The sequence below is a fragment of the Lepidochelys kempii genome, chromosome 7, assembly GCF_965140265.1.
Source record: "Lepidochelys kempii isolate rLepKem1 chromosome 7, rLepKem1.hap2, whole genome shotgun sequence".
NCBI lineage: Eukaryota > Metazoa > Chordata > Testudines > Cheloniidae > Lepidochelys > Lepidochelys kempii.
The window spans coordinates 116,683,416-116,702,338 of record NC_133262.1 but is presented as its reverse complement, the minus strand read 5'-3'; the positions used below and the strand labels follow the sequence as shown (position 1 = coordinate 116,702,338).

Below are 18,923 nucleotides of genomic sequence, written 5' to 3'. Positions count from 1 at the left end.
CACAAGAATACATCAGAAACAGCCCTTCAGACCATGGCCACCTTCCTATCTCTCTTACTACCATCATCCACCTGAACCCCCTTGCAAGTGACCTGAGATCCCAGAGAGGCTGTTTCCCGGCTCCAACCACTACCACGCCGTCCATGTACTCCCAACTGCAAGCCAAAGGCCACTTTTGATATCCAGATCAAGACCTGCATACCACCACTGATTATGCCTACTTCACCACCCATCATCTTTGGAGGCTGCCTTACCTCCTTCACCCACGTTTGGAGTGAGGTCACCATGGACAGTTGAGTTCTGGAGATTATCCATCATGGATACTCCAAGATTTCCTTTCCTTTTCTCCGCACAAACCTCCTACCTGACCACCCCTGGGGGACCCCTCCCACCAATTGATTAATCAACAAGAGACAGACTTCGTACTCCACCAGTGAGTGATAGCGAGCATCCTGCCTCAATAGCGAGGAAGAAGGTTCTGCTCCCCATATTTTCTCATCCCCGTGGAAGGTGGAGATCCATCCTGGACTTTCGACAGCTCAATATTTTCATCAGGAAGCTGAAATTCACAATGATTACACTGGCATCAGTAATCATCTTCCTCCAGGAAGGCGGGGGTGGGGTAGTTCACACCTCTTGACATGAAGGATGCATATTTCCTTGTGGACATTCACCCATCACATAGGAAATTCCTACAAATCAGGATTACACAGCAACAATACCAGTTGCACATCCTCTCTTTGGTCTTGCGATAGCATCACGGGGCTTTGTGAAAGAAAGCGTTCACGGTAGTAGTAGCCTAGATGCAATGCCAGGGAAATACGGTATTCCCATACCTGCACAGCTAGCTTCTGGTGAGACATTCCCGACAAGAAGTTGTCTTCACGATAGATTCCCTTCAATGTCTCCTTGCCTCCTTAGGTGTCTGCATAAACGAAGACAGGTCCATTTTGTCACCTACACAGACAATAAATTTAATAGGAACAAGGCTGGACTCTGTCTCAGTGTGAGCTTTCCTTCCAGCGGACAGATTTTACACGATGAGCAGCCTGATCACGCACATCACCTGCAAACCCCATATTATGCTGTGTTGGTGCCTCTCCTTCATGGGCCACATGGCTGCATGCAAGTATGTGACACCTTTTGCCCAGCTCCACTCTACCTACAGGCCAACCAAGGACCACATTAACTACAGAGCTACTGTTCCCTCAGGAGTTCTTGCTTCTCTTGCTTGGTAGTCCAACCCGACGCAGACCGTGGTTGAAACACCCTGCAGCCCTCCCATATTGAGGGGCCACCATTGTGACGGATGCCTCCCTTACAGGATGGGACGCTCACCTGGCCTACCATGCGGCCCAGAGTACATGGACACCATGGGAAGCCAGGTGGCCTAAAAACCTGCTGGAACTGAGAGCAGTCCGCATAGCCTGCAAGGCATTCTTTCCCATCATATGCTCCCTCCACGTGCAAATCCTATTGGACAATATCACCATGGTTTTGTATATATATAAACAAACAAACAGGGAGGAGTGTGATCTTGTCTCCTCTGCTTGGAGGCAGTCAGACTGTGGATCTGGTATGTCAGAAATCAGGTTTCCTTACAGGCTGCGTATCTCCCATTCACTCAGAACTCTGTAGTGGACAGACTAAGCAGAAGTGTCCATGTAGACCATGACTGGGAAATACACAACACAGTTTTGACCAACATCTTTGCACAGTTGGGTACTCTCCTATGGGACCTCTTTGCATCCCAGATTAACAGAAAGCTTCTCATGTTCTGCTCCGGGAGGGCCATCGGCAGCAACTCAGAGTGACACTCTTCTGCTCCCTTGGGTGACCTCCAATACATTTTTCCCCCTATTCCCCTTGTACCACAAGTTCCTCAGAAGATTCGCTGAGACACAGCCACCATCATCCTTCTAGCACCCTGTTGGCCCAGACAGTTCTGATTCATGGATCTCCTAAGGCTGTCCATACATCCACCCGTCAGGATCTGTCCATCTGCAGAACAGGCTCAGGCGCCACAACCCAAGCTCACTCCACCTCATGGCCCAGTGTTTGGATGGGCGTCAGACATGGAACGTTCATGCTCTGCCTTGGTCCAGGAGATCCTTAACCAAAGCAGGAAAGAATCTACCAGAATGTGCTACTGGGCTAAATGGCGCCACTTTGCTGATTGGGCATGCTGCTGTCACCATTCCCTCGCCATGGTGGGCATTCAGATTATCCTCAACTATCTCCTCGCCCTGAAAACATCAGGTTTTAGTCCTTAGCTTGCTGCGTGCACACCTAGCAGCGATTATCGTTTTCCTTCCTCCAGTAGAGTGCTGCTATATCTTCGCACACCTGACAACAGTGCGGTTTATGAAGGGCTTGATCAGAACCTTCTCACCAGTCATCAAACCCACGCCCTTGTGGAACCTTAACCTTGTCCTGTCAGCTCTCACAGGGCTGTCCTTCGAACCTATGGCAACCTGTGCCATGACCCACCTGCCCATGGAAGTGGCATTCTTGATAGCCATCACTTCGGCCAGAAGGGTCAGTGAGCTAGTGGCCATGATGGCAGACCCTCCCTACACAGTATTCCAGGAAGAAGGTCTCCCTCCAGCTACACCCCAAATTCCTCCCCAAGACTGTGTCCGAATTCCATATCAGCCAATCAACTCACTTACCTATATTTTTCCAAAACCTCATGCCTCTCCTGAGGACAAACTATACTCCATAGATGTCAGATGTACCCAGGCATTCTACCTGCAAAGAACCAAGCCCGTTAGAAAGTTTTCGAGACTCTGTCACCATAGTAGAAAGATTAAGGGGCAAGCCATATCCTCACAGAGGATTTCTAAGGAGGGGGATGCATGCTAAAATGCTATAAGGTAGCAAAACTTCCCCCTCTCGGGAGTGTTACAGTTCGCTCCACATGACCACAAGCAGCCTCCACAGCATTATCTGACATCCCATTTACAAAGCTGTGACTTGGCAATCTGTCCACACATTTACAGCACACTATGTCCTGACTCGACACAGCCATGGATGTGGCAGTAGGAAGGACTGTCTTACAAACAGCTCTGCTGCCAGCCTCCTTGCACCCAACTCCACGTTGATTGCTGCTTGCAAGTCACCCACATGTGGAATACACATAGGGAGCTGCACAAGAAAGAAAGGTTACTTACTATAACTGGAGGTTCTTCAAGATGTGTGGTCCCTATCTATATTCCACTACCCGCCCTCCTTCCCCTCTGCTTTGGACTTGGTTACATTGCGGTAACAGGTGGAAATGGAGTGGCATTGACCCGCACCACCCTTTAAACCCTGGGTCAGGAGCACGAGGGGCGATACTGTGCATGTACAGATGAACAGACTCTGCTTGGAAAAACTTCCAGACTCAGGTGCATGTGTGCCTATGTGTGGAATACAGATAGGGACCACACATCTCGAAGAACCTCCCGTTACACTTAGTAACTTCTCTTCTCTGCCCCAGTTTGACCAGGTATAAAATGAATAAAATAATGACTTCACAGAATTGTCCTGAGGTTTCAGTAAAGCTTATGAAGTGCCTTCATATCCTTGGATAAAAGTGCATGTTATTTATTAAGTTTAATAATAGTTAACAGAGAATTTGAATGCCATAGAGAACTAGAGATTCTTATGCTGGAGATACAATCTGTCAATTCAATAACTACATTTTCTGATGTTACTCGGCTGTTTGAAGGCACTGTTAGTAATTTTAAGAACTTATTTCTCCACCAGAAATTGGTCTTGACTAATAATCAGTTGACCACCCTTCCAAGAGGAATTGGTCACCTCATCAATCTGACACATCTTGGGCTAGGAGAGAATCTTCTCACACACCTTCCTGAAGAAATTGGTAAGGTGCTATTTCTGATAAATATAAATATACAGGATGGTTAAGCAATAACCTCCAAATACCTCTGGGAGACACACAATGATAGAAATTTATTGTGTTCATAAACAAAGACCATAAAATTCAAGGAGAAACTTTTATTGTGAGGAGGTATGCACCCCTACTTGAAATTTCTGCCAGCACTACAATATTACATGCGTTCTCTATTTTCATGAGAGAAATGACTTAGCTTTTTCTGATTAATTAACCTGTGTGTGAAGAACTTGTAGCGGGAAACTGACTTGGATTAAGTAGTTCCCTTCTCTATCAAGCTCTTCACACACTGTGCTAAAGATAAATTTATAGGATTGTGTAGTGCCAGTCAGTTTCGACAACTTTCCTTTCCAACCATTTCCCTGTAAGGACTCATTAGGAAAGGAATCAGACTAATCCTATGACTTTTCTTTCTGGCCATGCTGCAGAAGTAAAATTTTATGTGAGGAAAGGGGCTGCAGAGGGAATCTAGGAGAGGCACTTTCCTTCTACAAATCTTTTCATTTGCATATCATCACACTGCTGCTCGCCTTGCTGAGACAAGAGAAGAGGAGAAGGAAATACAGGGAAAGGAGAGGAAAGAGAATAAAAGAGACCTAAACGCCATGAAAACGAGTGAGAAATACAGCACCACATGGCTAGAGAAGAGGGAAACAGAGATACTTCAGCAGTGTCAGCACCTCCAGTGAAACACCATCACAGCCAGTGCAAATCTTGCACATGTGTTGGAGTGAGAAGGGCCAAATCTCAGCTAAACCTGGCCCTATGCATTCTAGATCATAAATTAGTTGAGCTCAGGTGCCTTATACTCTAATCTATAGAGTTAAAATAAATGACTATGTTTAAAACACTCTAGTGAGTGGTAGAGACTGGTTATTAAAGTTTTCAAATTTGATTGTCTCATGTAGAATTATCGGATAGCGCTCAGAGTTCTGCTCAACTCTGCCCTTTCTGCTTTGCAGTCTCTCACCCTGGCTCCCCAATCTTCCTCAGATTCTACATGTGGTTCCCCTGCTTGTACTCTGAACCTTTCGCACGCTCTCCCAGTCCACCAGTGGTCCTGAAACCTTTCCTTCCCCAACATGCTCTTTAACCCTCTAACACGCCTGTCACCCTCTCTGCTTCTCCTCTAGGTCTTTGATGTTTCACCAAGAGGTGAGTGTTGTAAGGCAGCAGGAGTATTCAGTAGAGATTTACATATTCTCATTACTGACTCTGCGACTGTGAACTGTTACATGATAGAAAAAATTCTGCTAATTGTAACTACAGTAATACAAATAATAGTAAAACAATTCTAACAATACCTACTTCCAGTTAGCATTGAAACTCTTATTGGTATTTTGCGGTATGTGTCCAAGCACATCATTTTCCACATGCCACTCACTCCCTTAAAGAATTACTCTGTGTAAACCTGTCTTTGCTCAGTTAATGCTCCTGCCAGTGTCCCCAATGCAACATCACTGGGAAGCTTTGACAAACCAATGGTGCAATACTATACTGCCATGAACAAGTGTTGTATTTTTTTTTTTTTTTTACCATTTTTATTAATCTAAAGTGGAGCTGGTCCTCAGAACAGGAGCAGTGCTTATAGTATTTGTATACGTGATCTGTAGGGACTGCAATGAAAGGATCTATATACAGGGATGTAGTTTGGATTTTGGCCTCCAAGATAGGTAAGCATGGGCAAGAAAGAGAATGTTACTCTGCTCTCTAGCACATCATATTGGTTGATTTGTGTAGAAATCACACTTTGAATGGAAACCTTTCAGTGACCATCACTACAGAGAATTAAGCTGAATGTGACTCTTACTTAGACCCCTGTGGGCAAGGAGGTTGCTATGCTTGAAAATAGAAGTGGACATGGGTTGTTTCCATGGTAGAGAATTTCCAACTGAATTTCCCTTGTGAGTTTAAAAGCTTCTACGTATATGTTATAAGCTTACCATGTGAAACAAAAGGGATATTTTACTTTTATATTTATGAATGTTTTATTTTAACCAGGTACACTGGAGAATCTGGAAGAACTGTATTTGAATGACAATCCCAATCTGCACAGCCTTCCCTTTGAGCTGGCGCTCTGCAGCAAACTGTCAATAATGAGTATTGAGAACTGCCCACTCAGCCACCTTCCACCTCAGATCGTTGCTGGGGGACCCTCCTTCATCATTCAGTTCCTAAAAATGCAGGGACCATATCGTGCCATGGTCTGATGTAAATTGGATTGTCCCATACACTGTACAAAATACAAACTGCATTAATGTTGTCATTATATATAATATAATATACATATAATATTATATTATATATAAAAATATATAAATAATATAAAAAGGCAAATTTAAGACTGCATTATGTGTTTCTGCTAATAGAGGAATCATAGCCATTTAGATTTTTTTTATTCTGTAAAAATGCTTGTCTAAGTTTTCTTTGCTGAATTTGGTGGATGTTTGTCTGAGTAATCTGGAAATGCCAGTTTACTTTAAGCAATTGCCAACAAATTCAAAAGTTGTTAAATTTAAGGGAAAAGAGTAGTTTTTACTTAGATCTACTTTCAGTTAGCAAAAAATGCGCAATCTTTTATGGTGAACTTTTCTTTTCTGTTTTCCTCCCTCTCCTATGTGTCAAAACCTGGTAGGGTCACACATCCTGAAGTTGGTGGGATTTTCTTTAATTTATTTTGAGATTTGAAACAAGCGGTGTTTTTATATTGTTTACAGTCAGAGTAAATCACTGGATTTTGTTTTGTTTTGATTTGCTCTGTTTTAATCAATCTAGAATTTATATGCTTCTGTTGAAGAATTTTTATCAGCTGGTTTGTATACTAAAAATATTTACTCATCAAAACAACTGGTAGGTGGAAAAGATGCAGTCAAAAAAGCTTGAATTCTTGTAAGTCTTGCTTCCCTGAGTTATCAGTTGTGGGCATAACATATCTGAACTGAGCCTTTTGTGGTTGGTCTTTTCTAGCACAAGTAACCTTTTCAGATTGGTCTCAGTGAAGAGCAGTTTTTGTTTTGTGAAGTTACAGATTCATAAGGTCTAACAGTACAGTTGAATGGCAAGGAAATAATATATATTATCTTTTTGTTGTTATAATGTTGGGTCATAAACGACAACAGGCAATTTTAAGGATTCCTCATAGACCTTGTACAATAAATGAATGTCTTACTTTTAAACACTGCAATATATGTAAGTTTTAAGGTTGGTTAACAACGTACTATGGTTTTATATCTTGACTTGCCTTGTACCTCCTTCCATTATGGAACTTCTGTGTCCAAGCACAATAGCTCCACACTGTGCTGTTTTGCTGCTGAACTAAATGCACTTTTCCCCACAGCTGGGGCACTTGCTTCAAAATATTCAGTTCAGTACCACGTCTGTTTTTTTAACCTCATCCTGTCAATTTCAGTATTAAAGAACGTTCTGTTAAAAAGAGGCACCTTTTCATTTGTGCACAGATGCTGATCACTCAGAAGAAACACTGTACGTGGTTCACATGCGATTTTATTTGAATTTGCTTGACTGCTTAGAAAGCTAAAGATGCTGCAGTGAAATAGATGCTATCACTCCACTTGCAAGATCAGTTTAAGATGATCTTTTCTTTAAGAAGATGGAAACTCTAAAGGCAGTTACATTTCAGATGTTGATTAAACTGTCCAATTTATACTCATTATAATGGAATTGCTGCTGGACTATTGTGACTTAGAGATGACTATCTTTTGAATGAAATTAAATCAAATGATGTCAGAAAAAATCTATATCCCGTGCAGAAGTTTGGGGAGTATAATTTTTGGCTTTTAGACATGCTTAATTTTATGTATTGCCTTTGGTCTGGTTTTTTCCAGCATTAACAGTAACTTTGCATTCTGTTTTGTCTGATGTTTTTTTATTAACGAGGAACAGCTTTTAAATGGAAGGCAGGTGGAGATATAAAACCGTAGAGGGCTCAAACGTGCTGTAAAACTATTGTAGATGTCACTGGATTTTACCAAGTAATGTCCGTTCCCCTCCCTTGTTTTTTACATCTACTGTAGCTTTTCAGTTTAGATTTTAGATTATAAAAGAAACTAGTTTATTACAGCTCTGCCTGGAGTTAATCTTTCTCAGCAGTAATATGTTAAAATATGAAGATGCTGAAATGTGTAGCTTTGAAGACTGTAATCTAACTTCTGAATTTACTGCTGAAACCTACTTCTTGCTCCCTCAGTTCACTTGGGAAAACAGTTTCTGATTAATATGATTCCTTAAAACAAAGGTGGCTGCCCCTGTGTCTTAAGCATATCAGTTGTGTTCCCCGTTTGCACCCCTAATCTCCCATTTTTGATGAGACAATTTTGCCCTTTAATTTATGAGATAACTTGTGTCTCGATCTGTTACAATAGAGCAAGATTTTAGGTGTGTAATACAGTAGGAAACTAGCCCAAGAGGAGTCATTTTAGGTGCTTCTTAAAAGTTCCAAGTAATAGTGCATCTAATAGCAGGTTGCCTCCTCCTGAAGCGTTTCCATTGCCACTGCTAGACAGTCAGGTATAGATGCTGTTGGGCTGCATTTATGGAATTAAGATTGTTTAGTATGTAAATATTTTGATCTGTTTTATTCATCTTGTTAAGGTACATGGTTAATGACTGTACAATTGGAGCTGACCCCCTCTTCCAAAAACTTGGTTGGATGAGAAGTTGGCTTACCAAAAATACTTTTTACACTCTTAAAAAAAAAAAACAAAAAAAACCAACCCATCTCCATTACACTTGTAGGAATAAAGTAATGAATTAAAACATAGCTATGTTAAAAACAGGATATTTTTCCATGTATCCTTGTGCTAAAATAGTAGCTTCAAAGCCAAATACTCCTGAGTCCTGTTTGGGAGTTCAATTTTGTACTTTTGAAGTAAATACTTCTTGCAATGTCTAGAGGGAGTGTGAGTAAAACAGCATGAGATATTAAGTTCTGGTGCAAAGAATTAACTCAAAGAATTCAAGAAGTTTCCTTATAAAATGAGTTATTTAATTTTGGTGTTAAATGGGTGAGTATCATTGCTTGGAATAAGCTTTAATGTATAAATGTTATTAGTCCCTCAGCTATTTATCTGACACCTTGATCATTTAAAACAATTCTATAACCTGACATAACTTTTTTTAATTTTCCAGGATGTTGCATTGTGCATCTGTTAACTAAGTACAGTTTTTAGGTTGTCTTTAATGCCAAATGCCATTGAGTGGGGTTTGTATATATGTTTAAGAATTTTGGATCATGCTGATTAAATTAAAAATGAGAAGAAAGAACTCAGTCCTGAAAAATATATGGTATTGAAGCATGAGCAAGATGGAGTAATAAGGTTCTAAGGGGTACTTTTTAAGACTAGGATGGTCAAAGCGGTGAGCCAGATTTCTGTTAAAACTTTTGTCCCTTGTAATACTGTTCTGGGTAGTGCTATCTCTGAAATAAATAAGAAGAGATTATAAAAAGTGTGCCAATCTTTAGAAATCTGGGTGCAAATCAAATCATGACCTCTATTGCCTGCCTGTGGAAGTATCAGCACTTGTATTTATAGGACACTCATGAACTATGCCTTTACTAACAAAAGCAAAATACCATGCTACAGAGTATAGTATTATGGTACTCTGATAAGTATAAAACTGATTATAAGGGTTGTCTTTTTAAAAACATTGATTAAATGTAAAGGAAGAATAATTGGCAATATGACTTTTAGTTTTGAAACTAGTTATATTGTGTTTAAAGTGACTAAATAGAAATTTGGCTGCTAATTCTTGGCTTTGAAAATGCTTGGTTTTCATAAATAATAATGTTCCCTCTCTGGCTGCCTCACATTTAATTTCCTAAACAAAAACATCTAGCTGAACACAACCTGTGCAGTTTGGTCATATGGTTGTATACCTGGCCTTTTTTTAACTTGCCCTATGCTATTGGAAACTCTTAAATTCATGTTACTTTATTTTAAAACAACTTAGTGTTGTAGAATATTTGATGCTTCAGTGCCTCTTTTGGTTTTAGGGTTTTTGTGCAGTTTTGTTAATGTTGTGTAAGAAATCATGTGTTCAAACTTCTTGAAAGAACAATACAGTTTGTTCACTTAAGTGGTTTTAAAAAACAGGACGTAGAAACATTGTCCAGCTGGTTAGCACTTGAACCCATTGCAGCACCTGAAAAACAAAAACTTCAAGTACCATCTTTAATCCTGGACGTATGCAGAATACCTTTTTTAATGGAAAAACTTTTATCAGATGTTTCTTCCTTTCCTTGTTTCTCTCTTAAGGATCAATACAAAATCATAACATATCAAGGGAGTGTTACAATATCTTTTGTATTAGTAAGGAATCTGAATGCAGCAGAGTATTTTTGTATAGTCAATATTGCACCTCAATTGTATCTTTAATCGGCATGCCAGAACTTGCTTTTAATTAGACGTACAGTTGGCAGTAATTTGCACAACACACAAACTTAAAAGGCACAGTTAGGACAATTACAAACAAACGATAGTATCTACAAACAGTATCTAACGGTTTTTGTTTTTATTCTCGTGATCAGAAGATTTATGTTTATTATTCTGATGTTTCGGTCTTAAACAGGTCTGCACAGGATTTTTGCTGTGGAAAAATACCAGATCACATTAATTTGTGATCAAAAGCTAAACAAAAGTGTAAACAGTCTACAAAAAATGTACTTTTAATCTGAATTATTGTAATGTTGATTGTTATGTCTATAATATAAAAGATTGCCTTGCTTTTTTATAAATGTCATTCTGTATCAATGCATTCATTATAAATAGTATATTTGTAAATGAGCTGCCACTGAGTCTTTTGAAAGTTTTCTAGTGTTAAAATCTAACTTAACCTGGATGTAAATCATACTTTCGCAGTGTCACAAATGATTGAGAACTGCATTTTCATTATATACCTCTTCACTCTTTTGAAGATGTTTTTCCAAGTAAAATATGAAGTTTAATGTATACCGATTTCAGGAAACTTATACTTCAAAAATTGCATGACAGTAACTGCTCTAAACATAAAAATGTAAATTGCACACCTTTATAAAGCAAATGTTGGTAAAACTTTTTACTTTCATGTTATTATATTATTATACAGTAAGACTCAAAGAAAACAATATAGGATCATTCTGTTTAGAAGGAAAAAGAAACCGTGACTATAGATTTTAGTGCAAAATGAGTTCCAAATAACCACATACATGAAAATAGATGTGAAACTACAGTTCTTAAGAGACAAGAAATCACCTGGATTTAATATTTGGTTTAATAAAAGAAAACATTTTCAAAGTGCTATTATGTAGCTTTGAAAGTTATCTTGCAAGTATGTGTAGCTCGTATGATACATCTTCAGTGTTTCAAGTAGTAAATATTTACATCATGTTCTGCAAACCAAAAAGAGAGTTCTTAATACTTGTTTGAAATGAGAACATCTTAAGGGTTCAACTTCGATGCATCCCCCGCCGCTCCCCTCCAACCCTTCAGCCCCTATCAAAATGCTAATCATAGTTGAGTATCTTTAAAATAGTGAGCCAGATTCTCAACTAGCATACAGGCATCACTGCTACTTATCACTATAGTATTTGAGCCCTGCTGCACTGAAGTCAATGGCGCTATGCCAATTTACACCAGCTGAGGACCTGGCCAGAGTGTCTGATAATTATAGTATGACATCTTTGACTTGTATGTCAATCTGCATACTATGAGTGATCTAGCAACCTGAGCAGAGAACTAGGAGCCAGGGACTCCTGTGTTCTAAATCCTAGCTCTGATCCTCTTTCCCATGGTCGCCTTTGGCATGTCACTTCACCTCTTAGTGTGTCAATTTCCCCATCTGTAAAATAGGGATAATACACGTATTTCATGAAAATTAATTAGTTAAAGCTCTGAAGATAAATGCCAAGTATTCTATTAGTGGAAAATGATCCCATTACAAAATGATCAATTTGGGGTTAAATCTGTTCTATAGAAACTACTGCAGCAGTTGCTATGCTTTATTGAATTAACCATAATTGCAAGAATTACACTATCTCCTGCAGTTAATTTTGAGACAAATAGAAATTGCCCTCGTTTTAAATGACTTCAACTTATTAAAATAGTTTATTGATTAAAACACAGTGAGAGGAAATATCTATACGAGTCGTAGAAGCACTTTTTCATGCTATTGGAGAGTCCATGGTGCTGGAAGATATGGCTTTAACATTGCTTGACAGGAGAGCTATTAATATTTTAATGGGCCTTTCTTAAGCTTTTAATGTTCAGAATTTTCTGAAACCATTTATAAATCTCCATTGTTGCTGTGTTTTTTCTTCAGTTGCTCTTCCTTTCCTTTTCTGTGGTGGTGATTTGTCACAGGGCATCACTTAGTTTTACATTTTCCTTATTTACTGGATCCCTCTCAGAAAAATTCTGTATTTAAGACATGCCCACTTGAAAACAACCACCACCAAAATTAGTAACGGACTGCTGATAATTGGCATCAGCTAGACTATCCTCAGTAACCACTGAGACTTAACGGAACTCAGAAACAACATCCCCAACCAATCGTGATCTGCTGCTTCTTCCGATTAGTTTTTGGGTAAAGTGAACTGATAAGCATTGGACCAGGTCCTGAATTTCAAGAAACTGCCTTTGGTGGTGTGAAAAATGAATAAAGTTCCAGTTTCTGGCATCCTCCCTCATAAACACTATATCATTGGCCAACAAGTCTGAAGTCTGGATCTCTTAAATTAGTTCCTTTTGGTGATTCCAAATGCTAGGAAGGAATGTGGGGTGAGGATTATCTAGGACTCTGGACTCATACAGGGTTCATTACCCAATCGGGGCCTTAAGTGCCCCAGAGCTAGATATTTAAATGTATTTAGGCACCTAAAAATGTCAATAGGTGCCTAATGGGATTTTGAAAAAAATTGTCTTGTACAAGACAAGGCATGTTGGTGCATAGACAATAAAATAAAAGGGTCAACAGAATGGAAAATTGCACACCAACACCCGAGAGAGAGCTTGGTGAGCATGAGAAATACACCACTGCTACTCTTTGGAACACATCAAGTAGGAAAGAGCAGAACCACTGAATAGTAGTCTCTTCCACTGCACCATAGTCGGGCAGGACATGATCACCAGTATCAAAGATTGCAGATCAAGAAATAAAACCATGGACAGCTGACCATTGTCTGTCACCAGGAGTAGAGAGCATCAATGAAAAAAAAACCAGTCTCCTAACCATAGCTAGACTTATATCTATGGGTCAAGCAAATCAGATGGCACCAAAGCTAATTTACCAGTCATCTTAGTCAACTTCTGCAGGAAGAGAAAATCTTGAGAGCAGGAGGTAATTAGATTGGCAGTGTGATGGTTTGGAGTAAGGGTATAACAATAGTTTGTGAGACCAGCCTGCGTCCTGCACCATGATGTTAATTATCCTCCTAAGCTCCTCTTCTGCTCCACTGGCAGGTTGCCATGAAGCCAGGGTCTGTTGTGATAAATGGGCCTACAAATGTACCTTAATTGTGAGCTCAACTGTGAAAAATGGGTGAAAGTTCATAAAATGTCACAATAACCTATAACAAAAAATGTTGAGGGGAAAAGATGCAAAAAAGTGACAGATTGAATAAGCGCAAACAAAAAGACTAATGATATAATTCAAGGTCACCTCCACCAGCTCCAGTTAAATTCTCACCATCATCTGAGATCTGACACTTTGTCCTCACCTACTTTGTGTGTCCTTTTTCTCTCCCCCTCCGCCCCCATTTCTTCTCCTTTTCTATCCTCCTTTTGTCTTTGGTTCAATTAGTCTGGCTCAGTTTGCCAAGACTGTATAATTTGCAACACTGCTGTGACTAGAAAGAGGCAGCTAAAAGCAATACTCTCCCGAAGCAGCCTGATGCTGGTACAAGTTTGGCAGGCGTCAGAGTGGCTGATAACCCTGAGTGCTGTGTCTTTGTTTTTTCAGCAGTGAGGTTGCAAGTGAGCATCAACACCAGAGCTAGAAAATGCAGTTTCTATCTTTGCTTTCACCTTTTGTGTGTATTTGGCTTGTTTTGTCGTCTAGGAAATGGAATCAGACTTTAACAACCACAGCAACGCTGACAACACCAGTCCATCTCACCCAACTTCTTTTTTTCGCAAAAGAACAGCTATTCCCATCGTTAATAGCATCCAAGAGATGGTAAGGGGAGGGTTCCATCTGAAAACCCTCTCCAGGGAAAGGGAACACGGGGTGATGTTAAAATGAAAGCCTTTCATAATACTTTACATTTCAAATGCTTTAACCCTTCCCTCCCTTTTTTCCTCTGCCTTTAATAAAACACTAAAGATGTTTTAGGCTGCATTTGCCCTGGTACTAAACAGTCTGAGGTCTTTGTATGCCAAACCCATAACCTTCTTTAAACCTGTTTATTCAACAGTTTCAGGGTCATGTTAATGCCTTTGACTCTTGGGGCCCGTGTAAGCCATCAAAATGAATATAATAGCTCCCCTAGAAGCTGTAGCTCTCAAGTGCTGAGACTTGGCTTCCTGCGTGCGGAGCTGTAGGGCAACCCTCCAAGTGGACTGCCTTGGAGACAAGACCCCATGGTTTTCTGAGTCTGGCTCTGGGGTAGCCTGCCAGGTGGGCTGAGGGTCTGTTCCCTTTCATGAAGAATTCTGAAATGCTGGGGTTTCATTCCAAATTGGAATGGAACCAAAAATCAACATATCAAAATCTTCCACAAAATGGAATTACCTGCTCTGCACAGCTCTAGTTGAAAGCTCTTTCCATATGGTTTCTGGTCCTGTTCTTTGCCTCCATTTTCTCCTGCTTCAGATCACAATTCTTCAAGGCCTGTTTTCCCATCCCTTTCCTCTCCATGCAGTGATAATTAGATGGACTGGGAGAGAGAACCAAAAATATGGAACCAACAATCTGTGTCCTGACTGTCCCCGTGTCCTATCCCTCTCCTACTTTTTGCCTCTTTAAATTCTAGACTCCTTGGATTTTCTCCAGTTATATCAGTGGAGGAAGGAAACGTCAGGTGAGGAACGAGATCTGTGTGTTGGAATGGATGGAGAGGTGACAGGAGTGGAGGTACAAGCATCCTGGAATCAATGGAGGGAATTATGGGACTGAGAGCTGTAGAGTAATCATGGATATGGATGAGTTGGAAGTCAGTGCAAGGCTGAATGAAGGACATGGCAATGAGCAATATTAAAGACCACAGCGGGAGGGAACTGGAAAGTTTTGAGCAGAGCGAGAACAAGGCTTGATGAGTTCAGGGCAAGGCCTTGAGTAAAAGAGATGGTTCAGAACTGGAGATTGAATAAGGAAGTTAAGGAAACCCAGTGAAGATGGGATGAGCCATCAACATGGAAGCCAAAGTTAGTGTGCCTGAGGGTAGGGGCTAAATGAGAGAGAAGGTGTGAGCAGAGCAGTCCAGAACCAGGAGGATGGGAGAGAGCAGATGCAATGGGAGGTAGTGGGGTGGGGCAGGAGTTTGACGTGGACTTTGGAGAGGTGCGGAGGCAATGAACGTGAAGGAGAAGGGGAAATGAGATGAGGGAGAAGGAAAGGGGATAAAGCGGGAAATTGGGGAGGACAGTGAGAGCATAGGGCAGCTGGAGTGCAAGCTACTGAAAATAAGGCCTGTTGAAGATGGAGAGGCATGAGGCAGACAGTACCTGGTCCCCACATGCCCTTTGTTTCCCAGGAGAGGGTGGAGCTCTGTCTTCGAGGCAGCTCTGCTGCCACTATGTCAATATAATAGACTTGGGTTTCTCCAAGGCATTTGAGTTAGCCCCATACAACGTTTTGATTACAAACTTGCACTGTGGGGCACTGACAGGTCAGGATTAAAAAGTGGCTCACTGATCTCAAAATGTAGTATTAATGGGGAGATACCAATGAGTGGGGCTGTTTCTAGAGGGCTCTCCCAGGGGTCTGTTTTTGAATTCTATATAATATTTTTATCAGCGGTCTAGATGACCCTATAAAATCTTTGCTGGTAATGTTTGCCGATGACACACAGATGGGTGGGCTAGTAAACAATGAGGAGGGCAGGGTTACTGCCACTGAGTGATCTGAACATCCTGGTTAACGGGAAGGACTTGGGGCTGATCATGGATAATTGCATCAACAGGAGCGCTCAGTAGGATGCTGTGGCAGAAAGGGCGAATGTGATTCTTGGCTGTATAAACAGAGGAATATACTATCAAGTAGAAGTAAGGAAGCAATCTTTCTGTTAACAACATTGATAAGACTGCTACTAGAATACGGTGGCCAGTTCTGGTGTCCACACTTCAAGAAGGATTTGGAAATGCTGGAGAGAGTTGAAAGCAGGGCCACAAAATATTATCCCGGAGCTGGAAAACAAGCCTCATGATGTGCTCAATTTATCGAGAGGTGTTTTGATTGCCGTGTCTAGATTCTTACACACAGAAAAGAGCTCTGATCGTGGGGGGCTTTTCAGTATTTTTGACAAAGGCATCACAAGATCCAATGGCTAGAAGTTCAACTTCGAAATAAGACCGTTTCCTAGCTGTGAGGCTAATTGAACATTAAACAGTTCATTAGGGGAGGTGGAGGACTCATCCTTGTGTGGAGTCTCGAAAACAATGATAGATATCTTTCTAAAGAATATGGCTTAATCCAGCTTCTGGGAGAAATTCTATGGCCTGTGTTTGAGGGTTTTGGCTGGATGATTGGTGTGGTTCCTTCTGGTCTTGGAATCTGTAAATCTATGAACCCCTCCTTTTCATTCCCTTTCTTCACGGGCCATGGGGAGAACAAGATTGCTTGCCTTACCCTCAATAGGCTCATAACTCTTGCAGCTCTGAGTTAAGACACTGACTATAAGCAAATCTCATGCTTCAGGCCTTCAGCCAGTCATCTGCAGGAGTCAGGAGGGAATCCCCCTTGCCCCCCCTGCCGATGCACAATTGGCAAGATATATTCTGATGTGGGTTTTGTTTTGTTTTTTCCTTTCTCTGAAGAATCAAAGATTGGCCATAGGTGGAGACAGGACACTAGTCCGGTTCTCTGAGGTGGTACAGAGAATTCTTTTTCTAGACATCTGGCTGGTATACCTTGGCTCACATGCTCAGGGTCAAACTGGTCACTAGATTTGGTGTTAGGAATGAATTTTTCCCCTGGTGAGACTGCCAGGGACCTTGGGTTTGTTTGTTTTTTTGCCTCCTACAGACTGTGGATCGCCGGCCGGGATCATCTGGGCATATCTGACCTATACAATTCCTTGTCACTTCAGGGGCCTTAGACTATGGTAGCACCTCAGTCTCTTTTGTTCTCTGCCTGTGGCAAATAACAATTTACTCTCATGAGGACTCAGCTGCTTTAGTTTAATATGGAGTCAATATAGGGGTATCTGGATGAAATGTAATGGCCTGTGAAATATAGAAGATCAGACTAGATGATCTAATCATACCTTCCAGTCATTATGAAAGCTATGAAATCCAGCTGGAGGTAAGTGGAGGCAGGCAGGACGCAGCGCCTGGTCCTCTTTGTTCTTTGAGCTGTTAATCAGTGTTTCCAGTAGTCAGGACATACCTAACAAAATGCGATATAGATGCAAGCATTTTATACCCATTTAACATCTATTCCAAAGCCACTATGCTTTTTAAATGCACTGTAGTAAATAACAGCTAAGAAGGGTCAGACATTTTATGAGTTTTCCCATGGCTTCCTGTTAATCACATACCATAGTCTCGCCTATTTTCTAGAGCCAGCAGTCTTAACAAACAGCCTGGTGTCCACCCGCCTACTCTTGAGCAGAACAGTTGAGAAACTAGCTCTGAGTCTCCTGCACCACACCTATAGGATGGGTGGCAGTGATGGGCATCATGACAAAAACCTTGCTGGATAGATGAACAGAAGATTTGCTTCTTATTTCATACCTTTGCTGTTAATTCATTGGATACTTGATTATCATACCTTTAAAAATAGCGTGCAACCACGCTGATCTGGACTTTCAGGGATGTCACAGACATTTAGCTAAACAGGAGGGGTTGGATTATCACGGGGCTTTCTGAATAAGTGATTCAGTGTGGGGTAGATAACTAAGGGCATGTCTACACTACAATCTTAAGTCAGCCTAGTAATTACTGAGGTGGCTGATGTCCACACTTCTATTGACGGTGCACATCCTCACCAGGAGTGCTTCCAGCGAATGAAGAGGGGCAGTGTGTGTGTGTGTGGGGGGAGGGGGCTGAGAGCTCTCAGGGTCTCTCAGCTCCGCACATTCCCCCCTGGGAACCCAGCTGACCCCTGGGCTTCTGCGGCCCGGAGATCTGCACCTGGAGTTTAGTCGACTGCCATGCTCCCGGTGGGGAGCCTGGGGGGCAGCCCAAGCCAGGAGCCTGGATGGCAATCCAGTTTGGAGCACAGACCCAGCAGCAGCCCAGCTGAGGAGCCAGGCTTTCTTGTCAGTTTCACTGCTCCACTGCAACCACAGCTGATGTAAGGAAGGCAGGGTCTGCATTGACACTGCGTCACCTCAACTACCGACATAAGCCCCACGCCTCCTGGAGGGAGGTGGAGTTATGATGTTGGTGTAGTGGGGCACTTACATCAGTGGAAGCAAGGCTGTAGTGTGTACATAGTTAGGTTGACATAAACTGCCTTATGTTGACCTAACTGTAGTGTAGACCAGGGCCAAGATTTGGGTAAGGAGGAGTTTTAGTTAAATAGCAATTATTTCTATGGTCAGTCTTTTCCTCCTACCACTTAGCAATCAGAACAAACATTAGTTTTAGTACCTTAAATACAGAGCATTTTCCGTTCCTTACAGAGTTCTGAAATAGTTTGATAATTATAATTAATTTTATTGAAGCACATTCCCCATAATCCCACTAAAGTGTTGTCATTTATTAGAAAAATATTAACAAAGCTTATAACCTAGTCAATTCACGCATACATTTCACTCTCCCCTCCCAATCCCTGAGGCTCTTCATTGAAAGACGTAGCTTTTTCTCCAGTAGGATGTTGTTAAATTTTCCACAATTACTTGTTGCTGTCGTCTCACACCGACCTGACT

The 18,923-nt window shown here is 41.2% G+C and overlaps 1 protein-coding gene across 5 annotated transcripts in view; it reads left to right on the top strand.

Moving 5' to 3' along the window:
* The window catches only part of SHOC2 (SHOC2 leucine rich repeat scaffold protein), a 107,123-nt gene extending 96,155 nt beyond the window's left edge, over positions 1 to 10,968 (top strand). For 3 of the 5 annotated variants that reach the window (XM_073354385.1, XM_073354382.1, XM_073354383.1), the window contains 2 exons: positions 3,751 to 3,868; positions 5,900 to 10,968. In XM_073354385.1, coding sequence (XP_073210486.1) covers positions 3,751 to 3,868; positions 5,900 to 6,108 — 327 coding nt within the window. In that variant the 3' untranslated portion in view covers positions 6,109 to 10,968. The other 2 variants (XM_073354386.1, XM_073354384.1) reach the window with 2 other exon arrangements.
* Positions 10,969 to 18,923: the final 7,955 nt, after the last annotated feature.